This window comes from Camelina sativa, chromosome 12 (assembly GCF_030686135.1).
Source record: "Camelina sativa cultivar CO46 ecotype springtype chromosome 12, ASM3068613v1".
In the NCBI taxonomy this organism is placed as follows: domain Eukaryota; kingdom Viridiplantae; phylum Streptophyta; class Magnoliopsida; order Brassicales; family Brassicaceae; genus Camelina; species Camelina sativa.
Window position 1 is genome coordinate 12,945,659 of NC_141891.1, and position 16,502 is coordinate 12,962,160.

General features: G+C 34.1%; 1 protein-coding gene across 8 annotated transcripts; it reads right to left on the reverse strand.

Annotated features, from left to right (window-relative positions):
* Positions 1-3,078: 3,078 nt before the first annotated feature.
* Positions 3,079-5,122, reverse strand: LOC147930463 (uncharacterized). Of its 8 annotated transcripts, none has more exons than XM_087478046.1 (7): positions 4,529-5,122; positions 4,306-4,443; positions 4,044-4,104; positions 3,875-3,939; positions 3,625-3,716; positions 3,464-3,535; positions 3,079-3,360 (listed from the first exon to the last, which is right to left on the reverse strand). In XM_087478046.1, exons 4-7 carry the CDS (start codon positions 3,915-3,917, stop codon positions 3,328-3,330), a joined length of 240 nt encoding a protein of 79 aa, XP_087334172.1. In that variant the 5' UTR covers positions 3,918-3,939; positions 4,044-4,104; positions 4,306-4,443; positions 4,529-5,122; the 3' UTR covers positions 3,079-3,327. The 8 variants fall into 8 exon arrangements, with proteins under 8 accessions (XP_087334172.1, XP_087334169.1, XP_087334174.1 ...); XM_087478043.1 differs by having other exon boundaries at positions 3,875-3,934; positions 4,044-4,096; positions 4,529-4,976; XM_087478048.1 differs by having other exon boundaries at positions 4,044-4,096; positions 4,529-4,936.
* Between the last annotated feature and the right edge of the window lie 11,380 nt (positions 5,123-16,502).

Below are 16,502 nucleotides of genomic sequence, written 5' to 3' on the forward strand. Positions count from 1 at the left end.
TTGTTAGTTTTTGTTTGCGTTTGTATTAATTTTGAAATAGTTCTGTTTTTGCTCTTTTTTAATAGTTTTGGGGAGCTTTTGTTGGGGGCGATTTTATCTACAAACATTGATGTTATGTGGGGAATTAAATGTGGAACTCTTAGTTGAGTATTTGTTTCGTGTTCTAACAGTGTCTGCATCTTTTACCTTGTTTGTGTTTGGTGATGGTTGTGTAAATGGCTCTCCCCTTCAACCTGTTTGGTGGTGTTGTTAGGCGTTGGTGTAGGTCGAATATTAAGATTGAATGTATGAGTCAAATACACAAGCTTTCAAACAACTCTTCCAATACCTTTCAGCGAACTCTTGTGTCGTTGTCAAGTCTCCATCAGAATAAAACTTGGTCCCAGACGTAGCATTAAGAAAAAGTTCATCTGGAGAGTATGGTTGGGTTAGAAATGACATAATATTTGAAAACAAAGTGCACATTTTATTGACGTCAAATAATTATGAACATGAACTGCTTCACCTGCAAAGATCTTTGGGTTTATATTGGTCGCTAAGAGTATATAAGTTCCCTCATCATTCTTGCTAAAGACCTTCTCCAATGAGGTTGCCTGGTCGTCAAATGCACTTAGACGGACATTCTGACCACTATAACAAAAGGCAACACGTGGTGAAGGTAGTAAAATGCATAAATGGAGAGGAGAAGTTCTATATCGTGAGAATTTGATGAGAATTTGATGAAAGACAATGAGGGAAAACCTTTCAAGACGCAGATGGACTGACATCCTCTCCAAAGTTTGTGACATCCCATTAGTTTTGGTGGAAACTACTTCGCCCATGACATCTAATAAGAGCAAAACCATATAGTTTAACATTTAATTTCCAGGAAAATATACTATAGATGCAACGAAGTTGAGAAACTTTTCAATGATTATCTACATATTTGGAACTACAAAACTTAGACAAACCTGAGAGCTCCGTATTGGTGTTCGCCAGTGACACTAACTCTTCATGAGTCCTTAAGCGGAAAAACTCTTTTGGAATAACATAGAAAGACTCTTCTACCTCTTCAAAAAAGTGGCTGGTGTGAACCGTATAGAAAAGTGGAAATCCGACAATTTGACATGGGTGTTGCTTCTAGTGACGTCAAAGGCGGATATTATATACATAGCTCCATCACGCAGAGCATGTTCGAATTTAGGAAGGTGGGTGACGTAAATGGAGCCTTGCATCAAAGTAGATTGGAAAAGAGGGAAATATTAACAAAAGGGTAAGTACATAATTAAGAATGAATCAAGAGGAGAATGGAGATTGAGGAACCTTTTCGTCAATGAGAAGGAAATCAACACCCATGAGTTGTCCCACATTTTTTAACTTTTCGAGCAGGCCAGAAACGGAGAATCCTTCCTAGGATTTGTTGGTACGAACTTCATATTTGTTAGAAGAGAAGCGTAAGGCCAAGTGTAAGTTGAAGAAATGACTATAGCAAGAAATCTATAGAAAACATTTAGGAATATAGAAAACGCAAGGAGTTTAATATAAACACCCTACATGGTTGTTTGCAAGGTGGAACGCAGGTTCCAAAAATATATGAAACTATGTCTTCGTACACCTATACTTGGTTCTATAAAATTTCAGAGGAAGGATATATGAAAGACTAACCGAAACAGCTGATCTAGAATACTTGAGAGAGATCTCTTCTTCATCAGAGTTGAACCGGTGGGCATGGATTGACCTACTATGCTTACTATTGACTTTGTCTCGAGTGAATATAACTTGGCAACCGCTTTTATTTTATCGTCTTTGATCTTTGTGGAGTCGCAGAACCATTTCCTCAAATCATGTGCGTAAAAACACTATATAGGCAAAGACTGACATATCTATCTACGAATGTAGTTTTAGGTTAAGAATATATTTGTAAAATAATAAAGAATTTCTAATGGAGAATTAGCTACCAATCCAAACCCAAATAATAATCGAAGATATCAAAAGACTCTCTTTATTCTAGTATCAAAATTAACTTATAAGAACAAATAAATCTTAAAACATTAGTCTTATCCTGATGTAGTAGAAAAGAAACTGATCATAATTCATGTATAGCATATTGAAAGAAAAACATAGAAAAACGAAATATATTAGATAATAATTTTAGCAACTAATATTCTTATATACTCAAATGATTGGATCTTAAAAAATAGTATTTTGGAATTCTGAGACCATAAAGATACTATATGATTATACATTTTTAACCTTAGAAACATAAAAATTAAAGAAGAGACGTGGAGGCAAATGGCAGTCTTTGACCATTAGGGTCAACAAAGTCGTGCGTGCATGTCATGTGTTCTTCCTTCCTCTTTTTTGATAATGATGAGCGAAACCCTATATGTTATTTTATATATTTGGTCCATGCTTGATCAGTTGATTTGATACTATTTCTGTCACGAATTTGTGTTCGTTTAATTAAAGTGATATTAGTTACTTTAAAATTCTATAATCACCGTTTGAAATTCTATAATCACCGTTTGAAATTCTATAATCACCGTTCGCACCCACTATTCATATTCGTGTGTGTTATATTTTGCAGTACAACTTTACCAAACGTGTTAAGGTGGGAACAGGTTCAACTTCTTGGATATTAAGGAGCCAAAAAGCTTCATTCACTCGCTTTTCGTTTTTGTTATTGGAGTTAGAACATGCTGAAGCACTAATCGAAGTTTTCTGTAGCACTATTTTTTTTGTCGATTATACTTGATTATCACGAAACCAAGAAATTTTTTATAGTGATACACCTAAGGTCTAGGTGTCTGATTAGTCAATTAGACGTTTGAGCTTTTTAGTTATTACTATAAAATAAACAAAAATTATTTCTAGAAAGCTTTGGATTGTAAAAACTCATCTTAGATTATTATCATATAAAAAAATTAAAATAGTATAAGATTAATTGATAGGTTAACTGAGACACTTATACAAATAAAAAGGGTGCATGGTTGTCGCTTTCTCTTAAAAAATTTCACCTACAAATTATTGCTTAGATCACCCTTTAAATTTCTCTTAAATTTAAACTCTATACTGTTATCATAAAGGACTTAATCGAAATTTCTTTATATAAAATCATACTATATTTCTAGACAAACATATGTATATTAGTTACATAAATAACTAATTAATCTATTAAAGATATCCCCAAGGTTCTGATAGGTTGAATGATCAATTCCTTTACCATAAATTAAATACATTTTCACATTCAATCATCTATGTATGTCGTGTGATACCTTTAGTTTCACAATAATATTCAATAGTGAGATGCCCCATAGATGTTCAGAGTACAGCATAATATCCTTCTTCCTAATCGTCATCCACCCCGCGGCGCCTATGGATCTGTAAACACATCCGAGGGATAAACTTAAACTCAATGATATTGATGGTTAAGGCAAGACATGTTTTAATAACTTGTTTTTTCAGAGGATTGTGTAAACTGTACCGTGACTTTCGTTTGTTTTGCAGTTTGGCTGTTTATTTGTTCCAACAGTGTAATAAGCCGCTCCTCAGAAACCTGTAAAGCAAACAGAGTATTTCAATAACTATTAGATGGATAATATGATACGTAAGAATTACGAAATGGAAAAGCGTCTGGATCATTACCTTTTCAACTATCTGTCCCATTTGAGCAGCCCTCAAAATAACATCCTCTACACCTCTAGCTTTCTCAGGTTTTACTAGGGCAATTCGAGCAACTATAGAGCACAAAGAAGAAGAAAGAGAAGCATTAAAGATATATAAACACAATATTGTGTCTCCCTCGAGCTTTGGAAGATCATCATATTGGCGACTTAATGAAGGAAGAAGGGAGAGTAACTAATTGAACTCCCAAGACATATTAGATGGGACTTACTTCTCTCTCTGGCTTGGGAAGACAATATTTGACTAAGCATCATTTGTCTATGTTCATCAGCTTCACTACACGAAAATGTTCCAATCAGACAATACATTACTTCAAAAACAGAATTCCAAACCGAACAAAAATCATATATGAATGCCAACTAAAACACAAGGATACACACCTTCTAGCATCATCCTGTTGTTTCTCTTGCTCTGGATTTTGCTGATTACCACCCTGCTTACCTTGCAAAATTATGCAGTTTAGTGAAGATCTCACAAGGGAAACAAGTTATCTGAGAAGAAATCAGATATCAGTAAAGGTATATTAAGAAATTTTAACATGCCTTGTCGAGCCATAATCTCTTGCATTCTCCTCTGTTTAATAGTATCGAAATTAACTTATAACAACAAATAAATCGCTAAAAGGAGTAGAACAGAGCGAACCTTGTGTTATGTGGCCGACCAAGAGACGAAAACCCACGTCGCTGTCAAATATTAAGATTGTTGCCTCTTGTAATCAACTGAGAACAGATGGTTACTTAATCCCGGAGATGTAGCAGCTTAATATGAAATCTGCTACGCCTGAATTTCACTCATAAAAATGAAGAAAACACAGCGAAGATATATAGGAGGCAGGGAAATTGTTTTATATAAGAGAAGGACTTACGACAATTTAAGGAAGAAGTAGTGGACTGTCCATTAACTCAGAGAAGATGGAAGATCATAATTAACAGTTAGGAACGAAACCGTAGTAATTGTGATGAAAGACATGGAAGAATAAGCGACAGTGTAGAGGACTGTAAGCCTTGAATTCGCATCAAATGGTGAAACGCCATGGATCGTGAGTTAAGAAGAAGAGCAACCGGTGGAGATGGAGCATCGTCGACGGCGCGGAAATGAGGCAAAAATAGGTTAACTTAAATCCATAGGATAGAAAAACATGTGGGCCTGCAAAAACTTTGGGCTAAGTTTAATCCAAAAAACCCAAAATATTAAATAATGAGTGCTGACGTGGCTGCACTAGAGAGAAAAAGGTAACTTTATATATATAGATTAGTCAATGAGACAGTTTGCTAGTATTTGGTAAACCAATTTGTTATATATTTATAACGTGTACATGAATGCATGCATATCGATGAATGATATAGTAAACTAGTAGTAATAGACTATCTGTAATAGTATCATCAACATATCGGTTGGGAATTGGATGATTCATACTGATATTGACATTTAACTAACAATTATTCAAATCACATTTCCTGTGATTGGTCTTTTTAGTAATCAAATCATAGCCGCCTAAGATTAGAATCTTCGGACTGCTTTAATATATTGACACATTTTAAATAACTTAAATTCCTTTTCGGGTATAACTAAAATTTTAATATCTCTCTAATTCTAAACATAATATAGGTCTGGTTGGGATTGATCTATTCGTGTGTGGTGGGAGCCACTAGCATTAGCTCAATTGGGCCGCCTACGGCTTATATCGTGTTCGTTTCACTAATCTAGTTTTGAATTATAATTTTGTTGTGATGCGAATAAAGTCGTGTATATTGATTGTGTTGGACTTGGATGCAACCAAACAAATACATATAGTTATAAGGAATTACCTAATATTTTAAGGAAAAAAACTATGGAGTTTAGGATCCAAAAAAAAAAATATATATATATATATATATATATATATATCCAGTAGACCAGTATAGCTGTGTAATTTATAACTAAAATTGTTTATAAACTGTTATGATGAAGTCTTAACACATAGCAAAACTGAGAAAATTGAATCATAAATACGTCAAATTATGGGTAAGAAACTATCTATAAGTACATTTTGTGTTATGCCATTTAAGTTTTACTTATTTAAACTATTATTTACAATATTAACCCCTAAAACAATTCCATAAATAACATTGCAGAGAAACTCAAATACTAAACTTTCTTAAATTGACCAATTGCCATAAAATCTTAACAATATCTATACATTCAAATTTTTTCAAAAACAACTCTACCCATTAAAATTTTAACCCATTAAATCTCCAAAACTATATTTATAGATGCTAGAATCTCTCAAATTTAAATGATATACAACAGATTTTTCGTAACAAAAATTTACAATCTCCATAATTATATTAACATTAATAAATTTCCTAAACCGAAAATCCAATTTTAGAATGATTAGAAAACCAAAATTCACAAATATTTAACTTTAGCAACAAGACATACATTTAATTCAGTATATATTTTATTTAGAAACTGAATATTGTTTGGTAATAATATAAACAACTATAGTTAAATAAAATATTTAAAAACTTATTTACAAAATTGATCTCTACATATTTACACAAAAAAATCAATATTTAGAAAATCGTTTAATCAAATACTTTCCTAAATTAAATTAAAAAATCTCTCTACCGTCTCTGTAGTGACCCTCACTAAGGGTAGAAATCCAAAAATAAAAATTTGAGGAAATGGCCCGGAAAAGACTTAAGGGAGTAGCGGGAGTAAAACAAAGAAGAACGACCACAATAAGTCTGAGGAAAAATTCATGAATCGGAGAATGGCCGAGCCAATCCTGAAGTGACTGGAGGTGCGATCGAGACCTTAAGGCTGGCCGAAAATTATCAGTCTATGCGGAAATGGCATCCGCGGGAAGTCGGGTAAGTACCGGGAAGAGTACCGAGACATCCAAGGAGTGATCGAGACAATCTGTCGAGATGGTCGAGAAAAGTGGTCGAGGCAATCTGTCGAGATGGTCGAGAAAAGTGGTCGAGACAATCTATCGAGATGGTCGAGAAAAGTGGTCAAGACAATCTGTCGAGATGATCGAGAAAATGGGTCGAGAAAATCCATCGAGAGAGTCGAAGGAGTCGAAAATGTCCGAGGAACGCCGAGAGAACCAACGATGTCCGAGGCATCGAGAACATTGTCCGGATATTGGTCGAAAGAGCCGATAGCATCCGAAGCATCGAGAGAATTGTCCGGAACTGGTCGAAGGATTATCGACGATGGTCGAGAACTGTCGAGAGTGCCGATAGTCGCGTCCGAGAGATATCGAGAAATTCGAGGATTGTCAAAGACGATGGTCGAGGAGGACGGAGCTGGTCGAGAAAACGCGGAAAACATTTTTTTCCCAATGAACTGACCAATCACCTTACATGCAAGGGATGCAGAAATAATTTTGGTGGTTTAAGAAGAATGGCGCGAGGAGATTGGGCGGTGTAATGCACGCTCCACATGCAGCCAAATTTTTGCCATTTGTCCAATTCCACTAAGGGAAGAGGAAGAGAAGTTGAGCCTATAAATAGGGGCTTAGTGGCTTCATTTGAGAAATTTCTCTCATTTCACTCATTCCACTCATTCCACTCAAAAGAAAAGCTTGCTTCTCTCTCTAAATCTAGAGAGAGAGTATCGAGAGAGGGAGAGTTTGTCGACAAAGATTGCCGAGAGAGTTGAGGGAGTTCGTCGAGAAGGAGATCAAAGCGAGGTGCTGCTTGTCGAGAGAGTCGAGGGTCTGCGGTGAAGCTGATCGAGAAGCTGTCAAGTGCGAAGGAATTGTCTGATCCGCGGTGCCGTGAAGTCCAATCATCATCGATCACATCCAGGTGAGTTCTGCGGTAATTGTTTGTTGCATGTAGACTAGATTCTTGATAGAATCAGTTAAATTGTTGCATGCATAAACTTGGTAGGATTCACGCTAGATTCATGTTAAAGATTACATCGAATTTGAGCAAGGAATCACCATGCAAGACTTCAAGTGAATTTGGTTGCATTTTAAGCAATTTTGGACTTGCATAAAATTTGGGTTTAGTCGCATGCATGATCGAACCTAGTTTTACTTGAAATTATTCTTGTTGAAAACCGGTTTCATGCATGATTAAATGATTAAGTATTTTGCAATATATTGCATAATTTTAATCAAGGTTAAGACATGCTTAAATGAACCTTAAGGATTTAAATGATTAAATCAAATAGGTTGCATGTAAATTGGGAGTTGAAGTTTGTTAGCAATTTTGATTGCTTAAAAATGGTTGCATGCATGATTTAAACTTGGTAAAGTTTATTTGCGATTTTTATTGCATGATATTGAGTGAGGTTTTTCTTTGCATGCTTAAATGAACCTAAGAATTTAAAGAATTAAGTTGAAGGGTCTTGCATGCGTAAATTGGATTAGGATTTAAATGGTTAAATCATAAATGGTTGCATGCATAGTCGAACTTGTTGCATTAACTTGCTTAAGTTGCTTATATTGTTTGCATGCATGTAGAATAATCTTAAGTTGCTTGATTTATTTTCTTGCTTATTGTTGATTATTCCATGTTATATTGTTGCATGCATGTAGAATAATCTTAAGTTGCTTGATTTATTTTCTTGCTTCTTGTTGATTATTCCATGTTAATTTTCTTGCTTGATTTCATGCTAATGTGCTTGATTTATCAATGCTTGAACTTGTGGTTGTGTGTTTTAATTTTAGCTTAGCCTCTTGAATTTGTTTCTTGAGTCTTAGCTAGTGTAGTGTGTCGATAATTCTGGTTCCATAAGCGTGTGTCACGCGTGAGTTCCCGACGCTCACTCACGCGGGGACACTGTTACGGCTGGCTAGCTACCAGCGTAACCGCTACATGATGATGTAGCTAAAGGTGGGTTCATGCCGGAGAACTTTATGGTCTCGGCATAGGAGATGGTACGGAACAGAACAGATTATCGAAGGGCCCTAGGTGTAAAGAGTTAGAGCATTCAAGTATTCCTTGTCTGAGTCTATTCGTCTTTACATGCGTGTGTTGTCTAAGATTTTAGGATAGTTCAAGTATCCCTTGTTTATTCTAGTCATCTTAGAGAGTTGCGTTTGGTTCAAGAGTCTAAGTGTTCCTTAGTCGTCTTGCGTTGTGTATAGCGATGTCTAGACCATCGATTCAAGTCGTTGGATCTAACTTTTCTCGCTTGTGTATGGTTTAAATTGCTTCCGCTATGACTTTTGTTGCGTTGCTTTGATTACTTGCTAGCTTGTTTGCCTTGCTTGTTTTCTTTGCTTGCCGGGGTAGTTGGGTTGGGAAGTTAGTATCCTGTTTAGGAGAAAGGGGTACTCAGGCTCACTGAGTAATCTTAGATTACTCATGATAATATTTTGGTCTTGCAGGGAAGCCTAAGCGAGTTTAGAGCCGGAGCAAACATTAGGGTACCGGATAGGGTTTTACGTGTTCTTTGTAAAATCTTATATTTTGTAAACGGTTATGTTTATTTTCCTGACTATCTTTATATATTACTTTAATGATTTATTTATGATGAATTATTTTATTAAAGTGATATATACGGTTTTCAGGAAAACATGGCAAGTTGCAAACGATACTTGGCCTTGTCCGGACCAACACAACGCGTGCTGTGGGACGCAAGGGTTGCAAAGCCTAAGCAAACCTCGGCCGTGGGCGGAGTCGCGTCCAGGAGGACTGGTCGGAAAGCTGCAGCTTCCGTCCCTCGACCGGACCACCAGGGTGCGGTTCCCACAACAAGTAGCGTTTCGGCGCCGTCCGATGGCCTCCGTGGTCATAGAGCGGTTCGGGGGCATTACAGTCTCTCTTGATTTCTAATTGAGAAGATACAATAAAAATATCTTTAATATTCTAACTTGCTCCCCAAGATTATTCTCCTAACCATAACTACCTCTATAAATAAATTGTAAGTAGAACAACTATTGTATTCATCTTAGCAATACAGAGTTCACCTTCTATTATCGTTAAAAAGTTTTTCAATAAAACTATGATTCACTCGGAGATCAGTTTTATTTTTCTCAGTTTTGATTCTTTTTATTTATTTCATGTACATATGAAGCTTTAATAGTTTTTAAAATGGTATTTTTTGTAGAATATATATATATATATATATAATATGTGAAAAATATGATGTATACAAACGCAGAGAAACATTAGGTTTTTTGGTTGTTTTTGTTATACCTATGTTACTTTTTCTAATTCTCATTGATTATTTTTCTTTTTGTAATATTTATAATTCTTAATTCTAAATAATCGTAGATTTGAATTGGTTTTTAATTCCTTTATAACTATAGTAAGTAACATTTATATATGTGAAAAAAATTAGCATTTATATATTAGAACTTTATATAATACTACAAAAATATTTTAAAACGTCTTTGGACAATTTATGTTTAATTCATTTTTAGTCAAAAGTGTTTAATTATACCATATACCACATATAAAATTTTATAAATATGATAAAATGAGAGGGGGTTATATAGCAGGACGGTTTCGGATTGACATTAACATAAACTTAAATTTTCTTACATCTAATAAATTTGTCTACAAAACTAAAACAGTAAAACTTAAATTATAAATGTTAAACAATATTTCAACCAAAACACAATATAAAACTATATTAAACTAGAAAATAAAAATTCATCCAAAATCAAATCTGCATAAATTTTATAAGACATATGAAATACTACCAAAAATAACAAATAAATACAACATAAATTTTTATTTATAAAAACATAATCCTGCGGTCTACCGCGGGTTAAAACCTAGTTAGCTTAACAAAAACAAACAGAAATTTCTAAAAATATATATGATAAAGAACGCTATTCAAGAGGCACGATCTACGTTAATTATTTTATTTTTCATATGATACTAATATTTTATTAGTTTTTTGAAAGAACTAAAATCCCAAATTATTTGGTTAGCTAGATAGTTTATTTTTAGTTGTTCTACTTCACTTTTTTTCTCAAATCATTTACAATTATAAGATGTCAGTGTATTGTTCTTGTAGATATGTGACAAGAATTTATAAATCGAAAACAATATCGATTCTTAACTTGTCTGTTGATATATAATTCAAAACTAGATTAGGACCCGTGCTAGAGTACGGGTTGAAGCCTTTTATTTATATTATAATTTTAGAATAAAGTACAACTTTGAAGATCACGATTAATGATAGATTAAGACTTTAAAAACTTTTAAAATCAATCATATAAAATATATTTTATTCTAAAATTATAATATAAATAAAAGGAATTTTAATCCGTGTTATAGCACGGTCCTAATCTAGCATTAAGGTTTAATTTTTAATTTCTGAATACGATCTCGAAGTTCACGATTAATCTTGTTAAATTAGTGAAATTTGATTCCTTTTATGATTAAGAGTATATTTTTATCCCTTTAATAACTTTTTTATTGATGTGGTTTATCAATAAAATCTGTGGAAAAGAAATTGGTAATATTGTGATTCTAGATATTTTGAACTATATATGTGATCTTCCGAAAATAAAGTTTGAAATATCCATGAACTATCAATTTGGAATAACTCGTTTAAGATTTTCTATTATAATTAAGGTTTTATTTGTTATAATTAATATATGGATTAATTTATAATCTATGTATAACCTATTTGTAACCATTTATTAAATTATAAAGTCTACCAAAACTAGCCCTGGGCATTCGGGTTCCCGAACCCGATCGGGTTCGGGTTTTCGGGTTTAGACATATAGAACCCGTTCGGGTTTTCTATACTTTCGGGTTCGGGTTCGGGTAATACCTATTCGGGTTCGGGTTATTCGGGTATAGCCGAACTCAATCGAACCATGAACAAAAAAAAAAAACTAATTTTTCTTTTTTTATAAATTTTAGAAAACTTGTATATATATAAATATTTAACATTTCTTTTTGAGACAGAGAAACTGAAGTGGCAAAATGGTTAATGATGTACCTGTAAATGTTCAAGGTTGTGGGTTCAAATCCCCTAAAATACATATTTTTACATTTAATTCGGGTTAGTTCGGGTGGGCATTCGGGTTCGGGTATTACCCGAACCCGATCGGGTATCCGAACCTCAGAGGTATAAAACCCGATTGGGTTTTATACAATACCCGACCCGAAGTGGATCCCGAACCGAACCATCCACTTCGGGTCGGGTTTGGGTTTCGAATCCGGGTAATATGCCCAGGGCTAACCAAAACAATGTTGTGTACTTCCGTTTTATTATAAAGGGGATTTTTGGTGGCTAAACATTTGTTAAGTAAAAGAATCCTAATTTTTATGACTAGTACAACTAGTTTCATTTAAAGTTTTTTACTCTCGATAGCCTGGGCAAAATACCCGGATCCGAATATCCGATCCGAACCCGATTAAAAAAACCCGATCCGAATCCGTATCCGAAATTGTAAAATAGCCGAACGGGTTCTAAATCTCTAAATCAGAAAACCCGAATCCGAACCCGATTCGAACCGAAATCCGAACGGGTATCCGAATATACCAACATTATTAATATATAGTAGTAATATATTAGTAATATTTATAATTTTAATAATATAAGTGTTCAAAATATTCAGATTTTTAGATATTTTCGATAATTTAAAGTAATTAAACTGTTTATTAGTAAATTTGGGTAGAAAATACTCTAAATTTTTAGATATATTGCGTATTATTGAATATTTTAGACTAAATTAGATACTAAAATTTTGAGTTTTGTGAACTTCGGGTAATCCGAATCCGAATCCAAAATACCCGAACCGAACCCGATCCGAATCCGAAGTATAGAAATACCCGAACGGGTCCTATATCTCTAAACCCAAAAACCCGAAAACCTGAAATACCCGAACGGGTACCCAAATGTCCAGGCCTACTCTCGATCGTGGTCAAATAACAAAGTAGTTTGATTGTTCGAATATTTAACATTTATTAGTTGTAACAAAACATAAACTGGTCCACAAAAGTGATAGAAACAATCAAAAGCCAAAAATAAACAGAAGACCCTCGTAGAACGTCTTATCAATTTTGTCCTTAACTACTATATGTACACAGATAAATAAAAGCCCAAAAAAAATTTGACATATCAAACGTACTCAACTTTCGAAGGAAGCATTATTGAAAATTATTTGGACCCTCTCTTATGACATTTGTGGTTGAACATTATTATTATTATTGTTGACAAATCTCGTGATATTAATGGCTATACATGGGACATGTGTATATTGTATAGTCACACTCACATATAATCATGTATTGACTATTGTATATTTTAAAACTTTAAATATGTTTTTTTAATAACATTAGTTCTGCTCATACTTTAATAACATCTGGTCTTCTTGGAAGCTCAAGAATAACATCATTTTATTAGTAAATGGAACCATTCTTACGAAAGCATGAGATATTATTTATGTACACACTAGCCCAAAGAAAATAAATTATGCAGGTGGTATATATAGTCGTATAGTACCTGGCGTGTTAGAAATATATCCGGATTAAAAAATTTAAACAAGTATATAGCATTACTGTATATACAAAAAAAATGATATTAATTTGAAAGTTGGAGCTAATACTCAGTTCGCATTGCAAGTATACACGCGTAAGTATAAGTAATTAACGTGGCCTGTTATTCTCGTATTAATTAATCAATCAAAATTCAAAGTGTCCATCAAATCGCATTATTATTATTGTAATGTAAACCAAGTTATAAATGCACCGGTGGACATAAGTTTAAGGCATATTGAGTTCAAAGATTAGCACGGTCGTCGATGTCTGTCCAAATCATGACAATGTAAATCATATAATACGTGCTAATTCATTTTTAATTTGTTTTATATGAAAGATATAAATTTAAAGATATTTGATAGAGTGAATGTGATTAGATCTGATCGATGTCGTTGTCAAAACTTAATCGGCGGGATTGGTGGGGGAAAAAGAAATTATGGAGTGCATTTACATGATTCGATTTTAGATGTAGGTGGCGATGACGATAATTAATCATGATGTGAGTAATGACTATTGACTATGAATCTAACCTAACTCGATTTTCTTTGTGATAATTACTCCTTCGTTTTGTTACCATTTTAAACTTATCAACTTCGTTTTCGAACCTTTCTTTTTATTGCATAGTTATCGATTTTTGGCCCTAATCTATAACTTTTTTTTTTTTTGACAAAAACCCTAATCTATAACCTTTTTCCTTTATTTTCAGTATTCTTATGTCGTCCTTTTAAAAAAAAATTGGTCGTAGGATCGACGCTTTTGTATGTAGCGTACATGCATAGATTGCTATAAAACAAAGATAGACGTATATATATACAGATATTCTTTTAACAAAAAAGAAAAAAAAAAAAAGAAGCATATGTAGATATCCATTACTCATTTACACATTAGTTGCACTTGCAAATAAAAACAAATAAATTACTTTATCAAAGCAAAGAGAACAAGAACTTGTTCCAAAGTAAAATTAAAAAAGTTTGGTCTCACGTTTGGAAAAGTGAAATTTAAAGGCGAATATTGGACCCCAAAAAAAAAAATATTTAGTTATAATGGACCAAATATATATCTAAGTAAAACGATATAAACCTGAAAAAAGACATAGACAAGAAAAACAAGTGTGAGTATATGATACTTTTTTGTGTTAAAGAAAGTATAAAATACTTCCACTTAAGTTTGGAGTTAACCAAAAGATTGGTTTGAACTATATTTGGTCTGACTTTTGTTTTTAGAGGATGACATAAGTAAAACTGAACGAGGTAGAGAAAACTTACTATAGTTACTACATTGAAAAAACTTCTTTAGAAATTTTAACCTAATAATATATTTTGTTACACAAAAATATGAAACAAGTGTGAATTGTGAATCACGGGAGCTAAATTGGTATTTGAGTCGATTCCTATATATGACGAAAGAGTCGGAAACCCAAAGCCGAATATTAGAAAGTAAAAATCCAGATTAGATACTCCAAATTTAATACTATTACGTGTGTGCACTTTGTTATAATTAGTTGGTTTACTTTTTTATCTCACTTTTTCTTTTTTTGTCCCAGTGACTTAAGCAAACATGAAGGAAGGTGAAAAGAAAAAAGATGCTAAGAAATGAGAATCCTATTATATAATGCCGATTTGCCATTATCCTTTACTCTATACTTTTATAATTATGAATTATTCAATAAATAAATAAAAAGATCACTCGAAAATCAGGTTGAAAGGCAAAGTGTCGATGTTTGGCTGGTGTCGGTCGACACCTCCCTTCCAGTTAGTCGATGTTTGATTTTCCTGGTTTGTGTGTTTGTTTGTTGCTTGTCTTGGAACTTTGGAATCATTGTTGCTTGTGTGTATAGCCCAGTAGATGGGAGGATTGCCTCACTGAGTGTTTATCAAATACTCATGCATCTCAATTTGTGTTTGTGGTGCAGGTAAAGGCAAAGTGTGATCGTGGAATCAAGGCAATGAAGAGGAGGATGTTCTAGGGATTCGATTGGATGTTGTCTGGAATTGCTAGGTTGCTAGAGTTGGGTCATTAGAAACATTGCTAGGTTGCTGGTTCCTTGTTTCTTGTTGTTTGGATTGATTATTGTTGATGATTATGGTTATTGGTTTTATTTGAAGTATTATTGGATATTATGTTGGTGTTGTTATTTCCGCTGATGTTTGTGATTGTGGTTAGGTGGCTAGTGGGTATAGGACCACTAGTTGTAGTTCTATTTATTATATTATATTTATTATTGTTATTTATTAAAAAAAAAAGAGGTCGGTCGTTTCAAGTATCTTAGTTATCAAGTCTAATGCCCTAAGTTATGAAACTTAATGGTGCGAAGCATCGCAAAAAGTCCACCATTTTTAATCCTTTTTGTAACCTTTTTGCGATGCTTCGTACCATTAAGTTTCATAACTTAGGGCATTAGACTTGATAACTAAGATACTTGAAACGACCGACCTCTTTTTTTTTTAATAAATAACAATAATAAATATAATATAATAAATAGAACTACAACTAGTGGTCCTATACCCACTAGCCACCTAACCACAATCACAAACATCAGCGGAAATAACAACACCAACATAATATCCAATAATACTTCAAATAAAACCAATAACCATAATCATCAACAATAATCAATCCAAACAACAAGAAACAAGGAACCAGCAACCTAGCAATGTTTCTAATGACCCAACTCTAGCAACCTAGCAATTCCAGACAACATCCAATCGAATCCCTAGAACATCCTCCTCTTCATTGCCTTGATTCCACGATCACACTTTGCCTTTACCTGCACCACAAACACAAATTGAGATGCATGAGTATTTGATAAACACTCAGTGAGGCAATCCTCCCATCTACTGGGCTATACACACAAGCAACAATGATTCCAAAGTTCCAAGACAAGCAACAAACAAACACACAAACCAGGAAAATCAAACATCGACTAACTGGAAGGGAGGTGTCGACCGACACCAGCCTAGTGTCGATCGACACTGGCTCAGTGGTGTCGACCGACACTACCCCACAGTGTCGATCGATGCCCAATTTTCTGGTGTCGACCGACACCAAGTGGTATCGATCGACACTCCCTCTGCAACTGCGATCCGCACGAAAACGAGAGTCGAATCTCACTTCTGAAACTCCTCCAAATCGCCCAATACTCACGACCCAAGCCCTAAACCTCCGTAGGAACCTGTTTCAACCAATCCCAAGCAAGAAAAACACACAAACAAGCAAGAACAAGCAAGAACAAAGGAATCAAAGGCTTAGATAAGCCATGGTCATGCACTCACCTCTTGGAAGGAAGATTTAGACCAACAGAAACGAATCCAACACTCCTAGCAACCTTCCAACACGTTCCTAGCCTTGGATCTTCAATCCCACAGCAAGATCTCACCAAAAACGCCT

What these genes read in the sequence shown, in the direction of transcription:
- LOC147930463 (XM_087478043.1), bottom strand. An exon ending in TGGGACAGATAGTTGAAAAG is followed by an intron (nt 3,536 to 3,624) that starts GTAATGATCCAG and finishes TTTGCTTTACAG; the next exon opens with GTTTCTGAGGAGCGGCTTAT. An exon ending in CAAAACAAACGAAAGTCACG is followed by an intron (nt 3,361 to 3,463) that starts GTACAGTTTACA and finishes ATGTGTTTACAG; the next exon opens with ATCCATAGGCGCCGCGGGGT.